Raw genomic sequence first — 25,732 nt, 5'->3', positions numbered from 1 at the left:
TTTCTTGATATTTGAAGTGAAGCTAAACATGATGTCTTCTCCACAGCCAGGTACTCATAGCACTTGATCTGTGACATGTTTCAAAACGTCATCTCTCACAGTCGGGGATCAACTCATACATCGTCCAGCCATCCAGTTCTGATCAAACATTGACACAATAAGAAACACTGGTCGCGCAGCATGGCTCTTTGTGACATGTCTCAAAATGTCATCTTTCATAGTCGAGGGTTGACTCATACAGCGTCCAGCTCTTATCTAACACCGACACAAGAAGAAACACTGGTTGTGCAGCATGGCTCTTTGTGACATGTCTCAAAACGTCATCTTTCACACTCAGGGATCGACTCGTACAGCGTCCAGCCATCCAGTTCTGATCAAACATTGACACAATAAGAAACACTTGTTGCGGAGCATGGCTCTTTCTGACATGTCTCCAAACGTCATCTTTCACAGCCGGGGATTGACTCATACAGCGTCCAGCCTTCCAGTTCTGATCAAACATTGACACAATAAGAAACACTGGTTGCGCAGCATGACTCTTTGGCGAATTGTTTCATAATATGAAGAAAAAAAGTTCAATAGTTTGTGTGTTTGTGTGCGCCTTTAAGTCAGCCGCACAGGGAGCCATCGCTATAACGTCTTGAGGTAGCTCTGCTGCTGGGACCCGTACTGACTGTTACCGATGTTACCCTCCAGCTGGGAGAGTCCGCCAGGGTTGATGCCACGCCCTGTGATGACCCCAAGGTCATTCAGCTGTCCAGGTACCCCTAGGAAGAGAGAAAAGATGATAGAGATGAAATGACAGGCGCTCAAGCATTCAAGGAAGTTTTTCCCTATAGGGTACCCATTTACCTCACCTGGGTGGAGAGTGGCAAATGTAGATTAATATCTTGTCACAAGGCATTAGTAACCACAAACCTTGCGATCCACAGTCCAGTGACTTATCCACTAGACAATGACACCTCTACAACAACGAGTTTATCATTTCACACAGACTTTTGTAACACCTCTGCGTACTAATGGCAAGCGGTTTTAACATTTATTCCTATTTTCTTGATATCAAGAATTGAATTCTTGATATCAGGAAATTAATTCTTGATATCAAGAAATCGAATTCTTGATAACAAGAATTCTCATTGCTTTACAACAGAAAATCATTTCTTGATATCAAGAATTCATTTCTTGATATCAAGAAAAAGGAATAAATGTTAAAACAATACGCAAGCCAGATACGCAAAGGTGTTACCGAGGTGTAAGAGAAACACTATACCTTGCATGGTTCCTGAAGCGGCTTTGAAGATGTTGAGGTTGCTCTGAGGCGTGGAGGATCGTCTGGCTAGCATCATGTCAGAAGACTGTGGACAAAGATAGACAGAGATGGCGGAGTGACATAGGTATCATCAGAGCCATCTATACACAGAGTTTGGCCAATTTGGTTTCACTGGGTCACAACATTGGTGTATATTCTTTTGTTTTGTGCTTGCCCAGTCGCCATATTGTGTCCAACTCGAACCGGGTTGGCCAAACTTTCCTAATCAATGGAACTGGGAATCATACTGAAACTTGAAACTGTCCAGAATCTAACTGCTAGATTAATATTCTGGGATCTTGGACTCGTACTTCTCCCTCGAATAAGTAACTCTACTGGTTATCTCTACAACATGTTTCTTCTGAAGACCTGCTTGTATGTCTTCAAAGTTCTGAATTATACGGTACCTAAATATCTTAAAGGCAGGCTTTAATACTTCAGCTAGAAGGGATTAGACCACCCAGCGAGCCTACGAAGTCACTGTGACAGGTGGCTATCTCATTAACTCAGCTCTCATTTAACATAAGAAAAAGAGGGTCATGGGGGACCAACAGGCACCGATTGGGGAAGTTTTCTATATAGAGGGAGCAAGTAGCTACAAGTAGGACAGTGTGCCTTTAATGACACTCTCCATATATTATAAACCAGCTCATAACCTATGCTCAACACCTGACAAACATATACGTGTACTCATTATTCCCAAATCCAGACTCTCATCTACCAAAAAGCTGTCTCCAAACATAGAACAATATCCCACTTTCCATCAGAGAATTTACCTGATAAATATTGAATGAGAGGAATAAACACATTTAGTATGTAACCGACAGCTACCTGAAATTTATATATAATTTTGTTCACTCTTTGTAATGGGTGTATCAACTTGTCAAGCCACATAGGCTTTTACTGATACACCCTATTTCATTTTCCAACTATTTGTATTTAAATGTTATTACTTTGTTTCACATATTTAATTTGATTTTATATGTACATTGTAAATGTTTAAACCTGTTTTTTTTTTTTTTAAATTACCCAATTTGAAATAAAACATATCAATCAATCAATCAAAGGTAGGAGAGATGTAAAAGAAAAAGTGGGAAGGGGAGGACACGGCCAAAGACGAGGAAGAGGCAAATGACAGTGTTTTCTATTAAAGTGATTCGGTAACATTGTTGAAGGTTGATGAAAAATTCGCTTAATTATTGTATAAAAGGTTACTTAATATATTCCTTCTACTGTACTAACCCACTGACAAGCAAAAAATCCTGATAAAAGTCTCAAACCACGAAGATATCTATGGTTTTCTTTGAAGGCGTCAATGTATGACAACCTCTAACAGTGATAAACAGTAAATTCTCCCAAACATTTTTGAATTTTCCCAGCCGTTTTTCCATAAAGACATAAAACAGGCTATAAAAAATCTGTCAGCACTTAAATGTCTGGAATGGAATGCAGAGCCATTTTATTGCTTTGTAACGATTTACATGCACCTAAAATGTAATAAAATTGTAATAATATAGCAGGGTGAATTAAGGAATCGATCAGATCAGTTTTAATTCCCAATTTGTACCATGAATAATGGTCCGTTTTCACTCAAATTTTCAGATTATCTTTAATTGTACATCTAGCATTGAAGTCACTACCTTAGCACCACTATCTCCCATCTGAACAATGCTACCAAGTCCCTTTAAAGACCAACCTACCCTGTCTCTGAAAGAATGTGTAGTGTTCGGCCTGGAGTCATTGTAAGGGAATGGCTGTAGATTCTTATTCGGCCTCTGCCCTCCACCATCGATGACGGCACTAGATATCCGATGCCTTGGAAGATCCCACTTCCCCGATGACGTCTACGGTGAAGAAAAGGAATAACAAGAACAACAGCGTTAAAGATAAAGTTGAGTTCTGGTCATGCGATTGCATTGTGAAAGAAACATGGAAATTAAGGATCAGAAAAGGTTGATCATCTAGCATATAAGTAGATTCTGGAATCACCAAAATGATAAGAAATTTGGCCCAGTCTTGATAAAGTTACAAGCACAGAAAGGTGTATATGGGACTACACGAACATGTGGCGTAAAAATCCATCCTGATTTTTATGATGTTACATGCCATATTTAGAATATTAAGGCATTTGAAGAGCCATGCTTTTCAGGGAACACCTTTTATCTGATGTTCTTCCACACTTGCATAATAACAATGATAACGCTCACAAAATATTTTTCACCTCTTCCCAGAACTCAACCTTCTCTTTAAATGGAGGCCAAGTGGGTAAGAGAGTTACCACCTGTGCACGTTAAGAACCCGCTGCACTATTTAATAATGATAACAATAGTGGGTTCTTGTTTAGCGCTCATGTCTGTCAAACTTGACACTCCTGGCACTCCACAAGTATTACCTAGGCTTTAGCATGGCTGGCATTTTAAGGAATTAATTCCTACCAGGTACCCATTTACATCACATGGGTCGAGTGTGGCAAATGTAGATAAATGTCTTGCCAAAGGACATCAGTGCCGTAGAGGGGCTCAAACCGCGAACCATGTGTTCCGCCCAACATTTTCAACACTCGTGGTTTAGGAGGGTCAAGTCAGTTAAACATAAAGAATGACTGATGATATAAACCATTTAAAAGGCTCACAAACAATTTAGAAAAATCATTGTTTTGTCTTTTTTACTGCCATATACACTACTGGAAAATCCCATAAGAAACCTTCGGTTTTTGCCTTTTCGTTTTGTCTTATATTTCTGCTACTCTCCACCCCAGGTGTTTAATGGGTACCCGGTAGGATGCGACCGTCATTGTTGGTCAAACAGTTTTTGAGCGTCAAGTAACGCCTGGTTGGAATGCTCCCAGGGAGTGGAGATTGTGTACACAGTGTCTGCGGGCAAGTATTGAATCCAACGATCGAGGTAAAAGTATATCTGTAAAGCTCTTAGAGACATTACTGGGCCAGAAAGGATTAGACCACACAGCGAGGTCACTGACAGGTGGCTATCTCATTAACTCAGCACTCAACTAACATAAGAAAAAGAGGATCATGGGGGACCAACAGGCACCGATTGGGGAAGTTTTCTATATAGAGGGAGCAAGCAGCTACAAGTAGGACAGTGGGGTTTAAGCACTATATAAAAGCGGAATATTATTATTATGTAATTTGAGCTCATACTTACAGGAGGTCTTTGGTGTTCCCTGTAGAGGCCATTCTCTTGAGCAGACTCAATAGGAGGTAGCATGGTGTTCCGACTGAACTGACGAGGGGGTGAAACAGCCATGGGATGGGGCGGAGAACTCAACCTGTCATTAGCAGTCATCCTGGAACAGGAAACACAAGCACATTCAATATTATAAGATGATGAAGTGGAACCTAATCAAATGATTGGTTGAGAGCGTACACATGACCAGGCATTAATTTTGATAATGACCGGTCATTATCAAATGCTAATGATCATTAGTAAAAATCATGTTAAAAAACATCATCTTATAAAACAAATAAAACATCATTTTATAAGAACAAATAAAACATTATCTTATAAAACAAATAATACACATCATTTTGTTCGGTCATTTGTAAAAAATTACCCATTCTCTGTACCTTCAAATCAGTCCAGACACCCTAGACTGTTCAAAAGGTACCTTGTCCTTGTGTGGGTAATTCTTACTAATGCCCTCACTGCTGTGTATTATTTGTATACTAATTTCTAATTCATCATACATCTGTGAAATTCCTATATCAAATCAAATCCGCAAAGCTGAAATATTTTTGAAAGTCATTTCCTGATGTTGTACTATACAATAGGCTTACAGTTCACCATGTGAGAGAGGGGAGGATTGGGGAGTCCTGAAAAGGACTGTCGGTAATCTTTCTTTCTTTCTTGAGTGTGTGTAGTCCTGAAAAAAACTGTTGGTAATCTGTTGGTAATCTGTCTTTTAGTTTATAGTTCTTAAGAGAACTATAGCGCCGGTTGGAGAGGATGGGCAGTAGGAGGGGCTCGACATTTCGAACAGGTTGACTATCCATCGTCAGGAGTGATGTTGTACTGTTCATCTATCTGTTTTTAAAAAGGGGCTCAACAACAAGTTTGTCTTCTTTTTTTTTTTACCAGGGTTCCTGAATGAGATTTTAGGAGCTCCAGAAAGGTACTTTTGGGATATATGAAATTGAAAATTATAAACCCAAAAGTATGCAGTGCAACTTGACATTATAGCTTTATATCCGAATTGCATTTGGTTTATTATTGCTCGCTACATTTTGTGATCTTTGCGATAATTAAAAAACGAACTCATAACTTCAAGATTGTTTCTTTGATTTTTTTTTCTCAAAGAGTCTCTGACCTGTGTCTCTGATTTACTCAAAAGGTTTCTCTGTTTCTAAAACTTTTTCTGTTTTAATTTCTGAGATCAATCTTCTTTCTAATCAAAGAAACTTGAGATAACTATGGAGTCAACAGGGGTGGTATCTTTAACTTAAGCAAAACGATGTTAACTGTCGTAACAAATTAAAACTGGGACAAATCATTTGTTAATGTCTACCAAAAGCTGGCTGCGTTCGCCTGAAGTTATAAGAGGCATCTATGTATACAACATCATAGGTATTAAGTGTTAGTTCCACGTGTTTTGAGTTTGTTATGAAAATCATTTTCCCCCAACATAAAAGATTTTCAGAATACTGCCCCAGGAAAAGCAATGAAATGGTACAGTCAAACCTGCTTTAGAGACCACCTGTCTACAAAGACCACAATTTTTTCCCCCTTCAAAATGGTTTCTCATTAAAACATGTATTAAAAGAACCTGTCTACAAAGACCACTTTTTGTTTCCCTTAGGCAGTCGCTATAGACAGGTTACACTTTACAATCAACTCACATTCTCTTGCCAGTAATGAGAGCGTCCATGCCCGGTACACTGGGTGTCTTGGCCCTCTCGATGGGTCGAAGACTCCTCCTACCAACCCTAGCTGATGGTAGACGGTGGCCGGGAACATCAGATATTCTCGTACTGGTAGGTCTGCTGCTGATTCCCTTGGTGGCTGGGAGCAGCGCAGGAGATTCCTCACTGCAAAATACAAATGCACAAGTTTTAAAGGCATCGTTTAACAAAGTTAAATCAAAGATGCATGGCCCTACATGTTATCAGTGTCTGTGATATGGTGTAATATTGAAGCCCTAAAAAATTGCGTTTCAAAATGATCATGAAGTGCCTCAAAAAAGTAAAAGTCATGGAGTTCCGGACTGACCTAAAGGTTTCTACATGTAATTATCAGTGCAGCATGAGCTAAATCCAGGATTTTGTTTCAGAATCTGAGACAATGTTATCGAGCCACTTTAAAGTCATGTACAGTATTGGTAAGCCCTCAAAAAACTTTGGTCCAATGTCTTTGAATTTAGATGATAAACAGGAGAGTACTAGCAATAATTAAAGCTTCTGTGTGTTTTTTTCCTCTGTAATATTAAACAAAGGAGACATCGAAAATTATTTGGATGTCATCCTGGGACGTAAATCATGACAAAGGCAAACTGCACTATACACATGAACAACCTGTGATGACTGTGTTGTCTACGCTATTGTATACACATGGTGCTAACTGGAATACTCCCCAGGGGAGCAGAGCATGTGTACCATCATGTGCAGATTAGAATTTGAATCTAATGACCGGGATAGTAATAATTACACATTTAAAGCGCTTAGAAACATTGTATTAAAGGGATAGTTGAGTTTTGGTGCAGAGGGCGCTACAAAAAATAAGTTTTTGTGAGGTAAACCGAATGTCAAATTTGAAAGAACATATAATTTTATTGACAAAATCATCTGTTTGATCAAAATCGGTTCAGAGATGGCTGAAATATTCATAAATATAACGATTTCTAATATTTGTAGTGCCCCACAAATATTTGATAATTTGAACCAGCCGTTGAAAAAAACGAGATAGCGCTTTATACATTTTATTTCAGCCAATGCCGATGTTGGCTTTTTGTTGGCTTTGTTATTGTGTATTGTTATCATTAACTAATTAATTAATTAAAGGTCACCGGATCTTTTTGAAAGTGGAATTGAATTGGTATGATCGTATTGGCTAAATTTCACACATTTTGGTGTCTAAAATTACGTTCATAGCCAATTTAGGTCCTAAAAGAGCATTAGAAATGTCTTAAATAAGAATAAGAGCAATAACCGTGCACTTTGAAGGCATTTGCAGTCTGAAACAAGACCTCCACTGCCCCTTTAAGTGGTATACAACTGTGACTAGTATCATTACAGGGAATCCATTGTGTGAATGTGTTGTACTTACGTCATAGCAGATGGTACCCTGTCTTTCTCCCCCTGTCGAATATGAAGTGCCTTTGACGAGATGGTCATCACGCCGGTCAGCGATTTGGACTTGGGTGCCTGCCAGTTGAAGGACGTCGACGGTCCCACACGGAACTAAAAGGGTTAATGCAAAAATTTGAGAGGTCAGTGAACTTCTTAACAGACCATATAAATAAAGCATTTTACTGTTACAGCTGTCTCTGAGGTAAAATTCCTTGCAGAAGATTACTGAGGTTACAAAGTCGATCCAAAATAATGTGCAATTAACTTGTATTAGACGCACTAAATAATTGAGCGCAGCTTATAATGACTGCATATGAATGATATGCCTGCTAATCATAGCCTCCAAACTAATCGGCTAATTAAAGCTGTCAAAGTGTTTTAGCCAAGCTTAATACTGGGTACAATATTAATATTTCATATTCAGTATTTACCCTTTTGTGACAATCATTCCAAATTTTATAGTTTGTCCCAATAACTTTTGATTCAGAGCCTCAAAAAATATGCAAGATGCATGAACAGAAAGGGAAAAAAGTTCTGCACGTACTGCATCCATTTTTGTTTTATAACTATCTCGCATTTGATGTCAGGAATTTTAAAAAGGAAATAAGATTTTAAATCCTTAAATTGGCAACACATTGGGAAATTCAAAATCATTGCTTTTTTAATCAACATTTGCAAATGTTCAACTTTTCAACACCATTCTCTCCCATGTACATTATTATCAGAGACATTACATTTTTTTTAAACCATATAGCGATAAAAGAAAAATAGCATTGTTGCCAATAATTAAAGGACAAGTGAATCCTGTCCCAAGAAGTTAGGTTAATACACTTACAGATCCTATAGGAGCTAGTTTGCTAGGCGGGTCCATGAATCTCCCTGCCGTCACCCCCAGAGGGCTGGGGCTGAGTGGTATGACGTAGGTAGGTGCCATGGTAGGTGTCAGATTGGTATCTGGATGATCAGGCTCCACGGCTGGTCGGCTCATTAGGTTCTTCTCCTTATCTAGAAATTGACCAAGAATATAAAGGATTGGTCCACGCTGGTATATATACAGTCAAACCTGTTTTAGTGACCACCTGTCTACAAAAACCACCTGTCTGCAACAAGCACATTTTCTGTTTCCCTTGAAAAAGGTTTCTCATTGAAACATGTACTAAAGGATCCTGTCTACAAAGACCACTTTTCTTTATCTAGAAATTGACCCAAGAATATAAAGGATTGGTCCACGCTGGTATATATATACAGTCAAACCTGGTTTAGTGACCACCTGTCCACAAAGACCACCTGTCTGCATCAAGCATATTTTTTGTTTCCCTTCAAAATGATTTCTCATATTGCAACATGTACTAAAGGAACCTGTCTACAAATACAACTTTTTGTGTTTCCCTTGGGCGGTCGCTGTAGACAAATTTGACTGTATAGCCTTTGGTCTGGTGAACACTTGTGATTCAAGTTCTGCAAGGCTTAGAATGTCATGTCTGTGTTTTAATCATTGTCTCATCAATGCCGTCCCATGGCAAGTATTCCTTGCATTAAATTAGAACATGCATTCCTTATGCCTGCAGTCACACCTTTGCGTATTTGGCTTGCGTATTGCTGCGTATTTATGGCAAGCCGTTTTAAAATTTATTCCTATTTCTTGATATCAAGAATTACCATTGCTTTACAACAGAAAATCATTTCTTGATATCAAGAAATAGAAATAAATGTTAAAATGGCTTGCCATAAATACGCAGCAATACGCAAGCCAAATAGGCAAAGGCGTGACTGAGGTATAAAACCCATACATTTTCATTTGTCAATGATGCCATTTTTAAAGATAAAGTCGAGTTCCGGTCATGCGATTGCATTGAGAAAGAACCTGTGTGGAAACTATTGGAAGAGGTTGATCATGTAACACTTAATCATTGGTGTATACTGCGAGGTTTTGGCATCATCAAAATGGTAAGATATTGACCCAGTCTTGCTCAAAGTTACATGAAATTATTGCACTGTACACAGTATCAAAAATAATATCTTATCAATTCCATATAATATTTTCTTATCAATTCCATATCATAGTCCCACAAACTGATGAATAAGATGCAATCTTTACGTGGCCAAGTGGTTTAAGGCGCTTGACTGGAGATGCGAAGGTCGAGGGTTCAAATCACGACACGGCACTACTATTCTTTGGCAAGATATTAACCTGCACTTGCTACTCTCTACCAAGGTGTTAAATGGGTACCCGGTAGGATGCGACCGTCATTGTTGGTCAGACAGATTTTGAGCTTCAAGTAACGCCTGGCTGGAATGCTCCCCAGGGAATGGAGATTGTGCACAGTGTGTGCAGGAAAGTATTGAATCCAATGACCAGGGTAGTAGTATATCCGTAAAATGCTTCGAGACATCATAGATGTATTAAGCGCTATCATTATTATTACCTTCTTGATGTATCTTGATAAGTAACCTCATCCATGTGACTACTTCAGCCCATAGGACATCAAAGGTTTGACTAAGCACCGTGTTCTGTATGCACGCACTGGGTGTGAGTGGGGGAAAGCCTTCTCTCCTTGGCGCCGTGTGATCCAGTTTCCTCTCATGATTATCATCATCTCTGCAAGTAGAAAAAGCAAGATACAATTTACTCGAAAAATTGATTATGAAAAATACATTCAATTGAAAGAGATGTTACTTCTGCAATCTTCACAGGAGAATGAAGATCAGTTTCACAAAACTTGTCATCAGTGACAAATGACAGGTTTTGTTATAAGCTACTGAAATCCTTGCTTCTGATTGGTTATCAGCAGATATGTCACTGGTTTTGTCATCTGTCATTGAAAAAAGGCTTTGTGAAACAGATCCCAGATTTTCTTTTTGGAACCAGAAGGGCATCGCAACTACTTCCCTCGTGGGAGTGTTTCACAAAGACTAAGATCAACTTAAGTTGGACCTGAACTATAGCAGGCCATTCATGCCGCTATCTCCTCTAACCATTCCTGGCATTGGATTCTCAAGAAATACAAATCATAGTCATGAATCTACAGAACGTACTTCATTATTGAAGGAAAAAATAATATCTGAAGATCTTAATTTCTAAGGTTTTTTCCCTCTAATTTTACATTTGGTTCGAGACTTTTTAAGGGTATAAATCGCATACCGTAGTATAAGTCAAAAGGGGGAACAAACCTGTTTGTAGGCCATTATCTGAAAACATAAAACATCGTACATTTGACGAAAGGGAGGACGTAACACTTCTTCAGAATCCCTCGTCTTTGGCGGCTCTGAGAATTTCCAGAACGCCGCCAGTGTGTTTGCGCACTGCCCGTTCTGTAATGTATCGCATTCCTCCAAAGTCTTGCTTTAGAGGGAATTTTTTTTTTTTTGGGGGGGGGGGGGGGGGGTTCCCAGAAATACCTGGATGTTTTGATGGATCAAAATGAAGTTTGAATGACACATACGCCTTCAGCAAGCATCACCTCAAGAATAATGCAAGAATAATATGGTGGATGGGGGGGGGGGGAGGATACACACTTCCAAACTACGAAGTGTTGGCTCAGTCAGTAGAGTGTCCGCCTCACAACCGGGAGGTCGTGGGTTCGAACCCCGGTCGCGTCATACCAAAAGACGTTAAAAGATGGGAGTTGTTGCTACCTTGTTTGGCATTCAACAATAAGGGATAGAGCAACGTCGATCTGGCGCTGCTCAGTGGCTGCCGGGCTCACGATCAATTGGGCAAAAAGAATTTTATTATTACTATTATTATTATTATTATTATAAAAACTCCACTCACGCTTGTCTCGCTTTATCGTATGCAAAGAATTCTTCTACCGTTCCATCAGATTCAATGATCTCTTCTTCTAGTGTGTTCACATGATCCACGACCGTCATCTCAGGGTAGGAGAATGTGTCCACACTTGGGATGGGGCGTATGTGATGACCCGATAACTTCAGGCTGTATTAAGACAGGAGAAACAGAGGGTTATTTCAAAATTGAATACATTTACTGACTTTAATTCATCTTACAGTCGGTACTATACAGTGGAACCTCATTGCAAGAAACTCCTTTTGACTGTCTGTCCATGGTACTTGAATTATTCTTTTTAGTGAGTAGAACTGTTAGGGGGTAACAACTTCAATATTTTTATTTCTAGTCATCAATTTCCAAACAATATTGAAATAGGATTTTTTTATTTATTAATTTTTTTAAACAAATTATTTCGTTCATTTATTTATTTATTTTATATTTTATTTTTATTTGTTTTATTCTTCTTCTTTTTTTCTTTTTTTTGGGGGGAGGGGGGGTTAAATGTCTGTAAAAAAAAAAGTTGTCAAGCCTGGAGCATTTAGAAACGTAGAGATGAAGTAACTTACATTTCCACACAATAACACTTTATATAATTGACCACTTACAAATATTCCACCTGGTAAACCAGACTAATAACAAATGTGTCTTGTTTTGCTTGTATACATTTCCTTCTATCAATTTGTGCAAATCGAGGTTCACGGCAAATGAGGAATGCCTGTCATAATTCAAGGAATCAATCAAGGAAGATAATTGAATCGGCCTTGTTTTGTTTTGGTCACTCGTCCACCTTCACACATCACCTTCAGTTGCCCACATACCGTATCAATGGAATCGACTACAATGACTAGGAGTTACCTTGCAGGTGAACTGTTCTGCATCTAGGTTGAAATAATTACTGTCTATTTCAACATTTATTTCCTTTATTGTTTACCGAAATGTACCCTTGATGTTATGCTTAAAATAAGTGCTTAATTGCCTTTTTCCCCCTCCATTCTCTAAATGGTATTTATTTTAAGCTTCTACAATGGGTAGCTGTTGTTTATTCTGTTCATTCATGGAATGAACAGGCCATGGAGAAATTGATTCAATATCAATTTCATTTATTGTTTACATTGATTTACCTTTTATTTTAGGCTTCAAATATGCATCTATATATTCTTCATCAATCTCTCATGGTATTCAGTGTAAAAGGCATTGTTTAACAATGTTTCCAGTTTTAAAAATCTGAGATGCATGGTTCTACGTGTTATCAGTGTCTGTGATATGGTGAAATAATGAAGCCCTAACAAAATTGTGCTTCAAAATGATCATGAAATGCCTCAAAAAAGTAAAACAATCTTTGAGTGACCAGTTTTACCATACTCACTTTCCCCAATAGACTAGTGTTATAAAAACCCTTGTGAAAACATTTTTTCGAAATTTCGAATTCCAATCATAAATATCTTGATAATCAGACAGGCGATTGGCTTGTAAAAGTCATGGGATTCCTGACTGACCCAAAGGTTTATCATTATGCTTGCAGCATGAGCTTAGTGTACAATTTTGTTAATCCCTTTAAAGGAAACCTCACCAGTTGGAAACAGTTCAAGATTTGGCTAGTGTAGGAAACCCACCTTGAATAATTCTCCAAGGAACATGTGCTATACGTAAAAAAAAATCACATAAAAATTCAAGCATGCTTTCATCAGGAGAAGAAACTCTGAAGTCTTACCCATGTCTATTTTGAGTTGATCTACCAGGTACTTCATGGTCGGCGATGTCAAGTAACACACCGGTGGTCGGTGATGAGGGCTCCTCTTGAGGGTATAGCTGAAAGCCTTCATCACTTGGCGCTACGAGTTGACTTCCAAGGATTCTACGGACCAAAGATTCAGGGATTGTCATCACTTTACTTACAAGACTTTATTATAAAAGTATGCTGAACATATCTCACTCTTTTCTTTCTCTATTCTTTTTTCTTTTTCTTTCCTTTCTTCCATAAAAGCAGATGGGGACACATTTGTGATAAGAATAGTATGATATATTATAATCATTGATGGGGACACATTTGTGATAAGAATAGTATGATATATTATTATCATTGATGGGGACACATTTGTGATAAGAATAGTATGATATATTATTATCATTGATGGGGACACATTTGTGATAAGAAAAGTATGATATATTATTATATTAGATAGCTTAGACAGATACCGAGATGTGATTGGTCCAGAGCTTGTCACGTGATATCAATTGTGAGGATCCAAATTGTTATATTTTCCTGGCCGGTCACTTTTCGGTGTTATATTAACCAGCTGGTGAAATGAATATATTTTTAATCAATGCATGTCGCCCTCTTGAGGACTGTATGTCACCAATTACACACATTACACCATTACCGAGGGTCATTTAATTTTTTCAATATTTTTTTTTCATTAATTTTTTTTTCCCTTGAAATTATATTTTCCACATTTTCTTTTTTTCCCAAAAAATGCTTTTTGGGTATTTTTTTTTTTTTTTTTTTTTTTTTTTTTTTTCCCCGAAAAATGCTTTTTGGGGTAAGAAATTTTTTTTTCCGATTTTTTTTTTTTTCCCCAAAATTTTTTTGTATTTTTTTTTTTTTTGTAAGGTTTTTTTTTTCTTTCTTGAACTATCTCGACAGATTATTTTTCCGTAATTTCCGAAAAAAAGGGGAAAAAAAAATTTCGGGCAAATTTTTTTTGGACCCCCCCCCCCCCCCCCCCCCCACAAAAAAAGGGCTATCTAATATAACAGTTATTGACTGGCAGGGGGTATATAACATTCTTTGGACCTGAAGGGAGTTATATTTCCCCTCGTGACCATATTTTCCCTCAGCGCTGCGCGCTTCGGGAAAATATAACCACTTGGGAAATATAACTCCCTTCAGCGGTCCAAATAATGTTATATTACACCCCCTGCCAGTCAATAACTGTATAATATTAGATAGCTTAGACAGATACCGAGATGTGATTGGTCCAGAGCTCGTCACGTGATATCAATTGTGAGGATCCAAATTGTTATATTTTCCTGGCCGGTCACTTTTCGGTGTTATATTAACCAGCTGGTGAAATGAATATATTTTTAATCAATGCATGTCGCCCTCTTGAGGACTGTATGTCATCAATTACACACATTACACCATTACCGAGGGTCATTTAATTTTTTCAATATTTTTTTTTCATGAATTTTTTTTTCCCTTAAAATTATTTTTTCCACATTTTTTTTTTTTCAAAAATTGAAGAAAAAAAAATGCTTACCCAAAAAATGCTTTTTTGGGTAATTTTTTTTTTTCCCGAAAAATGCTTTTTTGGGTAAGAATTTTTTTTTTTTAATTTTTTTTTTTTTTCCCAAAATTTTTTTTTATAATTTTTTTTTTTTGTAAGGTTTTTTTTTCTTTCTTGAACTATCTCGACAGATTAATTTTTCGTAATTTCCAGGAAAAAAAGGGGATTTTTTTTTTTTAGGGCAAATTTTTTTTGGATCCCCCCCCCCCCCCACAAAAACAAAAAAGGGCTATCTAATATAACAGTTATTGACTGGCAGGGGGTATATAACATTCTTTGGACCTGAAGGGAGTTATATTTCCCCTCGTGACCATATTTTCCCTCAGCGCTGCGCGCTTCGGGAAAATATAACCACTTGGGAAATATAACTCCCTTCAGCGGTCCAAATAATGTTATATTACACCCCCTGCCAGTCAATAACTGTATAATCATTGATGGGGACACATTTGTGATAAGAATAGTATGATATATTATTATCATTGATGGGGACACATTTGTGATAAGAATAGTATGATATATTATTATCATTGATGGGGACACATTTGTGATAAGAAAAGTATGATATATTATTATCATTGATGGGGACACATTTGTGATAAGAAAAGTATGATATATTATTATCATTGATGGGGACACATTTGTGATAAGAATAGTATGATATATTATTATCATTGATGGGGACACATTTGTGATAAGAATAGTATGATATATTATTATCATTGATGGGGACACATTTGTGATAAGAAAAGTATGATATATTATTATCATTGATGGGGACACATTTGTGATAAGAATAGTATGATATATTATTATCATTATTTACTGTATTTTAAAAGGTTTTTATTTCCAGTCACAGACAATATATATCCCTATCACTTCTGATATAATAGTACTTCCTCTAATAATAGAAAACAGTAACTTGGTCATGAAGTACTCTTCATTAAAACATTATGTACCGTATATCAATTATTTTCCATTTCATTAATTTGTGAAAAAAATCTACAACATGCCTGTTTACATTGCTTTAATGAAGCAAACATTGTTCTGTAATATCGAACTTCATAAGTAATTAATCGATTTTGAATTACAGAAGACCTGTTTTTAACATGGCTGAAAATATTGCTTTGAAAAACTTGGGAGAAATACAGTGTGAAATATATGTATACGTCATTTTGCATTACAAGATCTTTTTCTTCCTTGAAATTTTCTGAGCTTCTGCTCTAGACACTTTTCACTTTACTGATGGTTCCAAACAGTGTGTAGAATCCATTAAAGAGAGAGACACAGAGATTGACAGAGAGAGAGAGGGGGGGGGGAGGAGAAAGAGAAAGAGAGGAAAGAAGGAGAGGGTGAGGAAGAGAGGAGAGAGGGAGACGGTGAGAAAGAGGGGAGAGGGAGAGAGACAGCGAGAGACAGAAAGAGCAAGAGAGAGAGCGAGAGAGAGAAGAGGGAAAGACTGAGAGGGACTGAGAGAGACAGAGACTGAGAGAGAGAGAGACAAACAGACAGAGAGAGCGAGAGACGTAGAGACAGAGAGACAGAGAGACAGAGAGACCCAGAGAGAGGGAGAGAGAGAAAGGGAGATTTTAAGTGTGTACCTGAGATGTGGGAAGCGAGTCTTCCACACTTTACATTCGTTGTGGAGCTGTGAGCTTGACAGCGAGATTTTCTGCCCTTCGTACAGCATACTGTCAATCTCATCAAACATGCGCTGTACACGCTTGGCCGAGATCTTGTCAAACTCCTGTCAAAAAATCAAAAAACAAAATCATACAAACACTACCAAGATATATTCACTGGAATTTAAATCATAGTGAACATGTATAGCTTTACAAATAGCACAGCTATCAGCTTTTATTAAAACAATTTAGCATTTCAATGGCCAGAAATCAGAAGGTATATTTAGTTGACAGAATTAGAATTTCTGAAACAAGTCACCATTTTATCAAAATATTTTTCTTCCTTTAAATCCAATATTCATTTCATATTCATCTCAGGCCCGTTTAAAGCATTTGTCTGATTTTGCCTTTCTTCGCCCAGGTATAGAAAATGGGTACCTCTACCATTGAAAAAAAGAAAAAAGACTTGGTATTCCTGACGGTAATTTGCCACTGAATCTCTCTAAAGAGATCCCCTTTCATTTATGTCAATGAAAAAATATACGATGCATAAAGTCAATGGAAATTTTGACAATAAAAAAGCATTTAGATAACATGCATAATTGCATATGTATTTTCTTGGGAATGAAAAATGCATAGTACAGCAACAGAAGCTGTTCATGGCTATACCTAACTCCGGGAAGCTCCAACACCGGCGCCGCAGGCGTCGGAGCTTCGGGTGGTTTCCTTGGTTATTCTTGGGGGCTTGTAAACCAGCCGATTGGGTGATATTATCGTTAAATCTGCAAAGGGAGTACTTACAATTTTTACATCATAGGGTGCACGACTCCTCAGGGCTCAACTCCAATCACTTGAATGTATAATTTGAAGAAGTCTTCGATGGGAAAAAAGGGTTAATTCGGGGTACTACACCAACGATTCTTCCATGTCGCAGCGTTGATTCAAAATAGCGATGAGAAGGTACGCATGCGCGGCAGTGGCGAAGAAAATATGAATATTCAGGCTATCGAGCGCCGATCACTCGAAATCGCTGAATATGCACGAGGTTCTGTTTGTTCGAGTCGTGCATATTCAGCGATTTCGAGTGATCGGCGCTCGATAGCCTGAATATTCATATTTTCTTCGCCACTGCCGCGCATGCGTACCTTCTCATCGCTATTTTGAATCAACGCTGCGACATGGAAGAATCGTTGGTGTAGTACCCCGAATTAACCTTTTTTTCCCATCGAAGACTTCTTCAAATTATACATTCAAGTGATTGGAGTTGAGCCCTGAGGAGTCGTGCACCCTATGATGTAAAAATTGTAAGTACTCCCTTTGCAGATTTAACGATAATATCACCCAATCGGCTGGTTTACAAGCCCCCAAGAATAACCAAGGAAACCACCCGAAGCTCCGACGCCTGCGGCGCCGGTGTTGGAGCTTTCCGGAGTTAGGCTATACCTTGTTCAGATATGACACTGCAAAATCCATCGTTTTGTTTAATAATGATGACGCAAAGTGTATTACACCCTTCACGTTTTTGAAATTATGCTGGTGACAAACGAGATGAACACACATGAGAAATATTAGCCTCTGCAAATATGCAAGCATGCATGTAACTTTTAAAATGGGCAGAGCAATGTACATAGTGAGATTGATAGAGCATTGTACATGCATGTACTTGTTGGTAAGAAAGAATCATTTGACAGCATAATGATGGTGGTGGTGATGACAAGATAATGATGATAATGATGATGTTGATGAGGAGGAGGACGATGAGGACGAGAATGAGGATGAGGATGAGGATGAGGATGAGAATGATGATGAGGACGAGAATGAGGATGAAGATGAGGATGATAATGATGATGAGGAGGATGTCCGATGAGGATAATGGGGATGAGGATGAGGATGATGATGATGATGAGGAGGAGGATGAGGATGAGGATGATGAGGAGGATGATGAGGATGAGGATGATGGGGATTGGGAGGAGGATGAGAATGAGGATGAGGATGACGATGAGAATGAGGAGGATGAGGATGAGGATGAGAATGAGGAGGATGAGGAGGATGAGGATGAGGATGAGGATGAGAATGAGGAGGATGAGGATGATGAGGATGCATGAAATCTGCATGTTCTCTGAATGTTTTCAAGAGACAATACAAAGAAAGGCTTCTACAATCTTATCCACATTGAGTCACCTGTTGTTTGTTGTTTATATGTCAATGTTAATTGTTATATCCCTGGTTTGTATGGGTTTTTTCTTTTTATAATTGTTATTTCTATTTTCTATTTTGTATGTACTATTATTCTGCTTGGGTCTAATTTCATCCTATGTATTAACTTTACTTCTCATCTTGCCTTTCTCTCCTTCAATTTTCCTTCCTCTTCCCCTCTCTCTCTCTCTCTATCTATCTCCCTCTCTTGTTTCTCTCTGACCCAGCTGTAGCTGTATATGTATTCTCTCCCTCCTGTTGTTGTACATGCAACAGTATACAATGCAATTTATTTTATTCTAAAGGGTCGAATTCACAAGATCTTTGAGTAGATCTTTAATCTGTCCCCACTCAATTTATGTTATTTGTGTTGTCATCTACTGATTTTGCTATGTCCATCTTTTTATATTTGTTATACATGTATGCGTTTATTCGCAATCCTATGTGTCTGTTTTTTATATTGAGTGAATAAATTATTTGAATTTGAATTTGAATTTGATGATGAGGATGAGGAGGATGAGGATGAGGATGATGATGATGAGGATGAGGATGAGGATGATGAGGATGATGAGGAGGAGGATGAGGAGGAGGATGAGGATGAGGATGATAATGATTATGATGATAGAGAAAATAATGATGATGATGATGATGATTATGATGATGATGATGATGATGATGATAATAATAATGGCGCCAAATCCACTTGAAATCAAATACTACAGTGCACTTGTGCACACAAAAAACCCACAAAAAGTATATACATACATCATCTCCCCATGAAAAGAGACTGCTTCTCTCTGTCGAGTTGCCTGAAGTAGTCCAGCCATTGTTGAACGACGAGACGAGCACGTTCTGCGGTTCTTCCTCCGCCGTCGACGCAGACTCCGGACCGCTGGACGACGTCAGATAGAAGTCCAAGGCACGGCTGACGGTCTGGATGAAAGGGAACGGTAGAACGTCTTCCGGTCTCTCAGGGAGGGGGATGGTGGTGTGGCTGTCATTGCGAGATGAGATGCCTCTCCTGCATGATGAAAGCAAGAAAGAAGAGAATAAAAATTGTAATAATGATATGGATATTTATATTGTGCCGGTATCCACCAGGCTCTGATGCTCATGGTGCTTTACACATATCACCCTGTTTATTGCCAAGCAGTCAAAGTACCTAGCGCTCAGGTACCAATTCCACATGGGTGGAGAGTGGCAAATGTAGACTAATGTCTTGCCAAAGGACATTAGTGCCGCGGCAGGACTTGAACTCTGTACCTTGTGTTCTGCCGTCGGGTGACTTATCCACTAGACCACAACACCTCTACAAGAATACTGTGATTGGTTCATTAATCGATAAATATTCACTCAATTAAAAAAAATGAATACGTATTTTCAATGAATTGAATAGAATGGCATTGAATTTAATCAATTTTTTCATGAAAACATGCAAAGTCATAGAATACAATAAAATATATCTTACAAATATGGATAAGACAATAAAATGGAGTACACTAAAGGAAATTACAAAGATGTATATGTTGATGATACCAATTCATTAATTTCATTTATCAATAAATTCAGCCCTTTTTCAAGGAATGGGTGAAAAGACAAGATAATTACCCTTTACATAATTATGGTCAACTACACTGTATAGTAGATGTATTCGACTCTTTCACCGGCGAAAGTTTTTCTGCCTTTCCAATGCTAAGAATATATCAACCTCACTTGAATCTAATCAGCAGCCTTCACATAATGTTTACAGTAAAAATGGAAACAGATCCAGTTACAACATGTATTATTAAAAGCTACTTGTATTGAAATGTCTTTAAAAAAAAAAAAAAAATCAGGGCTAAAATACATGTACTGTAAATGTGATATTTGGCCAGTTGCCAAATGTTGCTTTACAGGTGTAGCTGTTCAAAATAATTTATTTTGAGTTTATTAATATGTTGAGCGACTCCTTTTCCCTTTTTTCATATACATGTACATACGTATTTTCTCAAAGCTTATCTCTGCACCAGAGATTCCATGATAGAACAAACAGACAGAAATAAGCATACAAAGGAAAAAGGACAAACATGTGATGAAATATTACAGAAAGAGAACGGGCTCCAAAAATAATAAGACAAAAACTATTAATAGATTACTGACATTGAGCACGACAACTCATCTGTGGAATATCTGAATAGCCCATTTTCTCTTGTTATGCTCGTATGACTATGGATTCTTTTCAATCTATATCTAGCATAGCAGCCAAAGCAAAGAGAGTGACAGCTTGTTCAGAGGACAGGAGATTTATACGATTTAGAAACGTCATTTTTATCTAGAAACGTTGTATAAACAAACGTCGTATAAAAATGTTGTATAAAGAAACGTTGTATAGCAAAAGGAGCGTACAGACTACAAAACAGCATCGTTCAGAGAAACGTTGAATAAACAAACTAATTTTGACGAGGTCAGTCGACCAGACAGCTGGCCAATCATCAGTGCGAGCTGCCGATAAGCCCTGCCCAGTTATACTATTTTCTGTATGATACAACGCTCACATTAGAGAATGGTAATAGTTTGTTTGTAAAGCGCTTAGAGACATTTGTATTAAGCGCTATATAAAAATTAAATATTATTATTATTATTATTCTTTATTCAATTTTTGTTCCAAAGGATGCTCAAACATGACGTTTCTTTATATGACGTTTCTTTATTAAGACGTTCAGACTAGGAACAATTAAATGACTTGTCGTATGGCTACAGTACACAAGATTTTTTTCTATAGCTATACCACAAATACTGGTAGTCTAAATGAAGGGTTAAATGGATCTGCAAGAGAGATCCCAGAGAGAGAGAGAGAGAGAGAGAGAGAGAGAAGTACCGTGCATACAATACTCAACGGAATATTTGAATAACACTAAAAATGGTGTTAGGTTGCTATCCAGTTATTCTCTAATAATGTAACAAAGGATAAAGTGAAAGAGAGGCCCCATCTCGTTTTTTCTCCTTCTACCATTTGTTTGCCAACCCTACTTTTTTTTCCCCTGTAATTTACAACGGATACAGGATCAAAGGAAATGCCAGTGTAAATCTACTAGAAATGTACAAACGATGTTGATGTTTGGTTTCCATGGCAATTCAAAACATTATACGGTGATAGTAGGTCTCCAATTAATTAGCAGCCGCTGAATCAAAAGTGTGCGCCGTCTCTACTTTCTTTTTTCATTTCCGACTCAATAAAAAATGCATAGTCTGGTACATTAAATGGCATATTGATTTATGGAACATTCATAAAATTACGAGTGGGTGTCCTTAGACAGGATGAAAAAGGACAAAACTTATGAAATACATGATTATCTTGATCAAATAATTATAATAATAATAACAATAATAGTTTTGTTTACCCAGGCCAGGGACCCCTAATCAGCATCAGAGCTGTTCTATCTGACGGCCCTGCAATTATTATTACCACAGTTCTATGCCGGGTACATGTAACCTTTACATCGATGTAGAGAGTGGCAAAGGAAATTGGTGCCTGGCTGGGATTCGAACCCTCAACTCTTTGATTGAGAGTCAACTCTCCCAATACACCTCCATGATGTCTACTGGTAATGATACCTGCCAATCTGTACAAGCTAGTAATAAAAGACTTTCTTCTTTTGTCCTCCAAAATTCTTGCAAGTTTATCTGTGAAGCTTGGAAAGGCATCTCCACTCTCCAGACACGACATCATGTGCTAACCATTTATGAGTTGTGTGTTTGTACATGTATATTTGGGCAATACCAGATGCTAAGCAACTTCCGATAAAACTCCAAAATGTGAGAAATACCAATGGCTTTAATTTGCAATTTAAATGCCCCTAGGATCAGTAAGATATGGCCCTTGGATAAGAATTCAAGCTGTAAGCCCATGGGTTGAATATTCACAGTTGTTTTCTCAATATCCTAATAACTACACCAAAAACAACTGAGAAGGGAAATATGACATCTTAATTGTTTTGATACATTATCAATTTATGAAATTCTCAAATCAAGTAATGCATACATGTATATGAGCATGCACCTAATCCTAACAGGCTGTTTCGCTTAATGTAATCAAATATAAACAAATTATTTCATTTACCCGTCATGAATAATTGTATTTTAATAGTCAGAATGCTAATTGCATACATTAGGTGTTGTTCGGTAGGGCATGCCATAATGTTTGTCCTACCTAGCAACAATTAATGTATGCAAGTCACATTTTGACTACTGAAATACAATTATCCATAATGGGTGAATTAAATAATTTTTAACATGGCACATAACAAAGACTTACTAAGCATAACATTTGATAACATTACAAAAATGGTCTTTTCGATAATAAACATCAAAGCGTGATTACCCGACGATCATTAATCCGCAGGTCTTTCCAGTCTGCCCCATCTTTTTCTTGGAGCAGGCGCTGAGCTTAAATCGGGTTCCTTCGTCAGCGTATAAATCCAGCCACAGCATCGTGGCTTGATTCCGCGACATTCTGGGTCCTTTAGGAACCCAAACCAGCTTTTTTGATTGACGCATCTAGACCTCCGTCCTGGCACAATTTGTCCATAATGCTTCATGGTATACAGTAGATAAATGATGACTCATGATGAGCGATTGTTAATTTTGAGGTAGGATAAGGCAAGAATTGTGAAAATTGCACTTGTGTCCGATGCACAGTTAGAATCACATTGCACAGATTTTACTCGACATCTCATCAAGCTTCACCGATGCAACTCCATGAGAAGGCTGCCTGCAAGGACTCCTTCGTCCAGAATTACTGAGCATCGCGTCTAACCATATGCAAGCTCCAAAATATTACTAGCCTGAAGGAATAAAAAAAAAAATGCTAATCAATCGTCTGGCTTGGGGAAGGATACTCTGTATTCAAGCCTCAAACAATAGTAGAATCCTGCTGCAGCTTGCTATTTTGAAATGCTGTGAGGTGTGATCGAAATGGGCCGATTCCAATTACTGGTCCACCAACGCAAATACGCCTTTTCTCCCTCCGTCGAAAGAGAAACGATCGAAACTTCGACAAAACCTTCCTCCCCCACCCGACAAATTTGACAGAGTAATTAAAGCGATCTGAGAAAACAACATCTGGAAAAATAACAGCCAGAAATATCATGTATTGATTAGTTGAGACGAAGGCAGAGACTGTTCCATTCAGGTAGGTGTATTGACGCAAGGAACGTTGTATTCCATACGTTGCCCATGACTATGGAATTGAAAATTCATCTTGGTCTGTTGACGGGCTTTGATGCAAAGCTAATGACCTTGCTCGTTAGCAAAGACAGAGGAGGCGTGAAATAGGCAGTAGGGATAAAAGGGCTTTGTTCATATAGGAAGAGCCAATAGAATTTGAGAATCTCTGGAAAGGAACAAAAACAGCCTTTCTCAAGTGGATGATGTAACCATGGAAATTACCATCCAATCACATCAATATATAGTATATACCAAAGCTGGATAATAAGAAGTTGTTGATAAGTACAACTTTAGCGGAAAATCACTTCAACAATATCTCTCAGAGAGAGAAACAAAGAGACTCAACATAAATTGGACAGAAAGGGGGAAAAGTATACCTTAAATACATGGATGTACAGTACACTCTGGCATTTTTTAAATATTTTTTTTAAAAACAGTATTGGGAATACATGTACATACAACAAATAAATCAGATGGGTATAAAATTCTAAATTCAGTATCAAATTTTTCTTCTACAAAATTGTTGTGCCTTTGTAGTTTGTTATCCTTCCCCAAAGTAACACCAGATCTTCAAAGCAGGATAATAGCGTCTGTTTGGAGCCAGAAGGGCATTAACTCAATACCTTTACAAGTTTACATCCAATACAGTGTACACCCTTCTGCTTCTCTCTACCTATCAAGTATCAACATAGGAATTTAGGAAAGAAAATGTATTTGGATTTTTCTTTGTATGGTTTTTTGAAGGGAATCAAATATCTCAAGTCCATTATTTCATTTCCTGTGCAGAAATTAATGGAGCAGAAATAGCGTTAGCTGCCGCAATCAGCGACAAATGGCAGGTTCATATTTCTTCTGCCATTATCATAAGAAAAGGTTTGAATAACTGGGCAATGGTACAGGAGAAAGATGAGACATCAATGGACAGTTGTATTTTACTATGTATCAATTTTCAATTTGATATTTTCTTGATATCGATCTAAAGAAAATTTGTTTGCTATGTTGTGGTTTTTCTCTCTCTCTCTCTCTCTCTCTCTCCTTCTTTTATGCACCCCTTTCTTTCTTTCTCTCTCTCTCTCTCTCTCTGTTATGACCCCCTTTCTTTCTTTCTCTCTATTCTATTCTTCCTCTTTCTATCATCTACAATACTTGGACTGATTTTCTGTCTCCAGTAACATCCGTCCATTTCCAAATACATAATTTTGCTTCATCAATTATCAATTTTGTTCAGATGTCTTAAAGAATATATCCACATTCATTGTCATCCCTTGAGGATGGAACCATAAAATTACAACAAATTCTACAATAGAAGATGCTTTCCTAAAATCTAAGAGCTCACCAAAGGCCTTCTCAAATTGACTGTATTTATTCTAATTCACTGTCGAATGAATTACATTTCATTCATTCCTTTTCGTTTACAGAGAAATGGGAAGACCGCAATTTTTTTTCCCCTTCTATAAAGTCATTGCTTACAAAGAAAAACCTCTGATGAAATTAATGGAGGTCTAATTCTAACATGTGCCCAGACTTCACTGAAGTGACTGCTTTCCTTATTCTAAGCACGCACAAAGGCCTTTTCAAATTGAATGTATTATTTCTTATCACTGTCAAAGAAAAATATTTTTCCTTATCATTAACAGAGAAATTGGAAGACTCACAAATGAAAATTTATTTTTCTATTAAGTCATCACTTACCATCAACAAAAACCTCTGATGAAATGAATGGAGGTCCAACGTGTGCCTTGATTAAATGCTTTAGTGACTTTACCCAATTAAAGTTGATTACAGAATCCATAAAATGGGGTTTAATAGTCCAAGCAGGCAAGGGGATTATTGTGCAAACACCAGACAATAGACTGGGTCAATTTGGTATAAATTTGCTAATTGATCTGGGTGAAAAGCACTCGGGCTCCACAGTAAATTGGGACGCTGATGTCTACTGCATAAGTCTACAATGTCTAGTTGGCTGCAGTAAACCTAAATGGAATTACCCTGGATGTATTAATATAATGAAGCGCAAAATGCAA

At 37.7% G+C, this 25,732-nt stretch overlaps 1 protein-coding gene across 1 annotated transcript; it reads right to left on the bottom strand.

Annotated features, from left to right (window-relative positions):
- LOC583191 (protein FAM149B1) lies at nucleotides 1-23,963 on the bottom strand. Its single transcript, XM_030979549.1, has 13 exons — nucleotides 22,864-23,963; nucleotides 19,269-19,524; nucleotides 16,287-16,432; nucleotides 13,113-13,256; nucleotides 11,387-11,548; nucleotides 10,038-10,210; nucleotides 8,447-8,616; nucleotides 7,589-7,722; nucleotides 6,166-6,354; nucleotides 4,475-4,616; nucleotides 3,010-3,153; nucleotides 1,271-1,355; nucleotides 1-767 (listed from the first exon to the last, which is right to left on the bottom strand). Exons 1-13 carry the CDS (start codon nucleotides 23,037-23,039, stop codon nucleotides 631-633), a joined length of 2,058 nt encoding a protein of 685 aa, XP_030835409.1. The 5' UTR covers nucleotides 23,040-23,963; the 3' UTR covers nucleotides 1-630.
- Between the last annotated feature and the right edge of the window lie 1,769 nt (nucleotides 23,964-25,732).

This window comes from Strongylocentrotus purpuratus, unplaced genomic scaffold, assembly GCF_000002235.5.
Source record: "Strongylocentrotus purpuratus isolate Spur 01 unplaced genomic scaffold, Spur_5.0 spur5_scaffold_10, whole genome shotgun sequence".
Taxonomy (NCBI): Eukaryota; Metazoa; Echinodermata; class Echinoidea; order Camarodonta; family Strongylocentrotidae; genus Strongylocentrotus; species Strongylocentrotus purpuratus.
This window is presented reverse-complemented; position numbering and strand designations above follow the sequence as displayed.

Excerpts from the sequence above, each read along its gene's own strand:
- LOC583191 (XM_030979549.1), bottom strand. The coding sequence starts at position 23,039 with ATGCGTCAATCAAAAAAGCTGGTTTGGGTTCCTAAAGGACCCAGAATG. Across the intron at positions 19,525-22,863 it reads TGCGGATTAATGATCGTCGG|GAGAGGCATCTCATCTCGCA; the intron begins GTAATCACGCTT and ends TTCATCATGCAG. Across the intron at positions 7,723-8,446 it reads AACTAGCTCCTATAGGATCT|TTCCGTGTGGGACCGTCGAC; the intron begins GTAAGTGTATTA and ends TAACCCTTTTAG.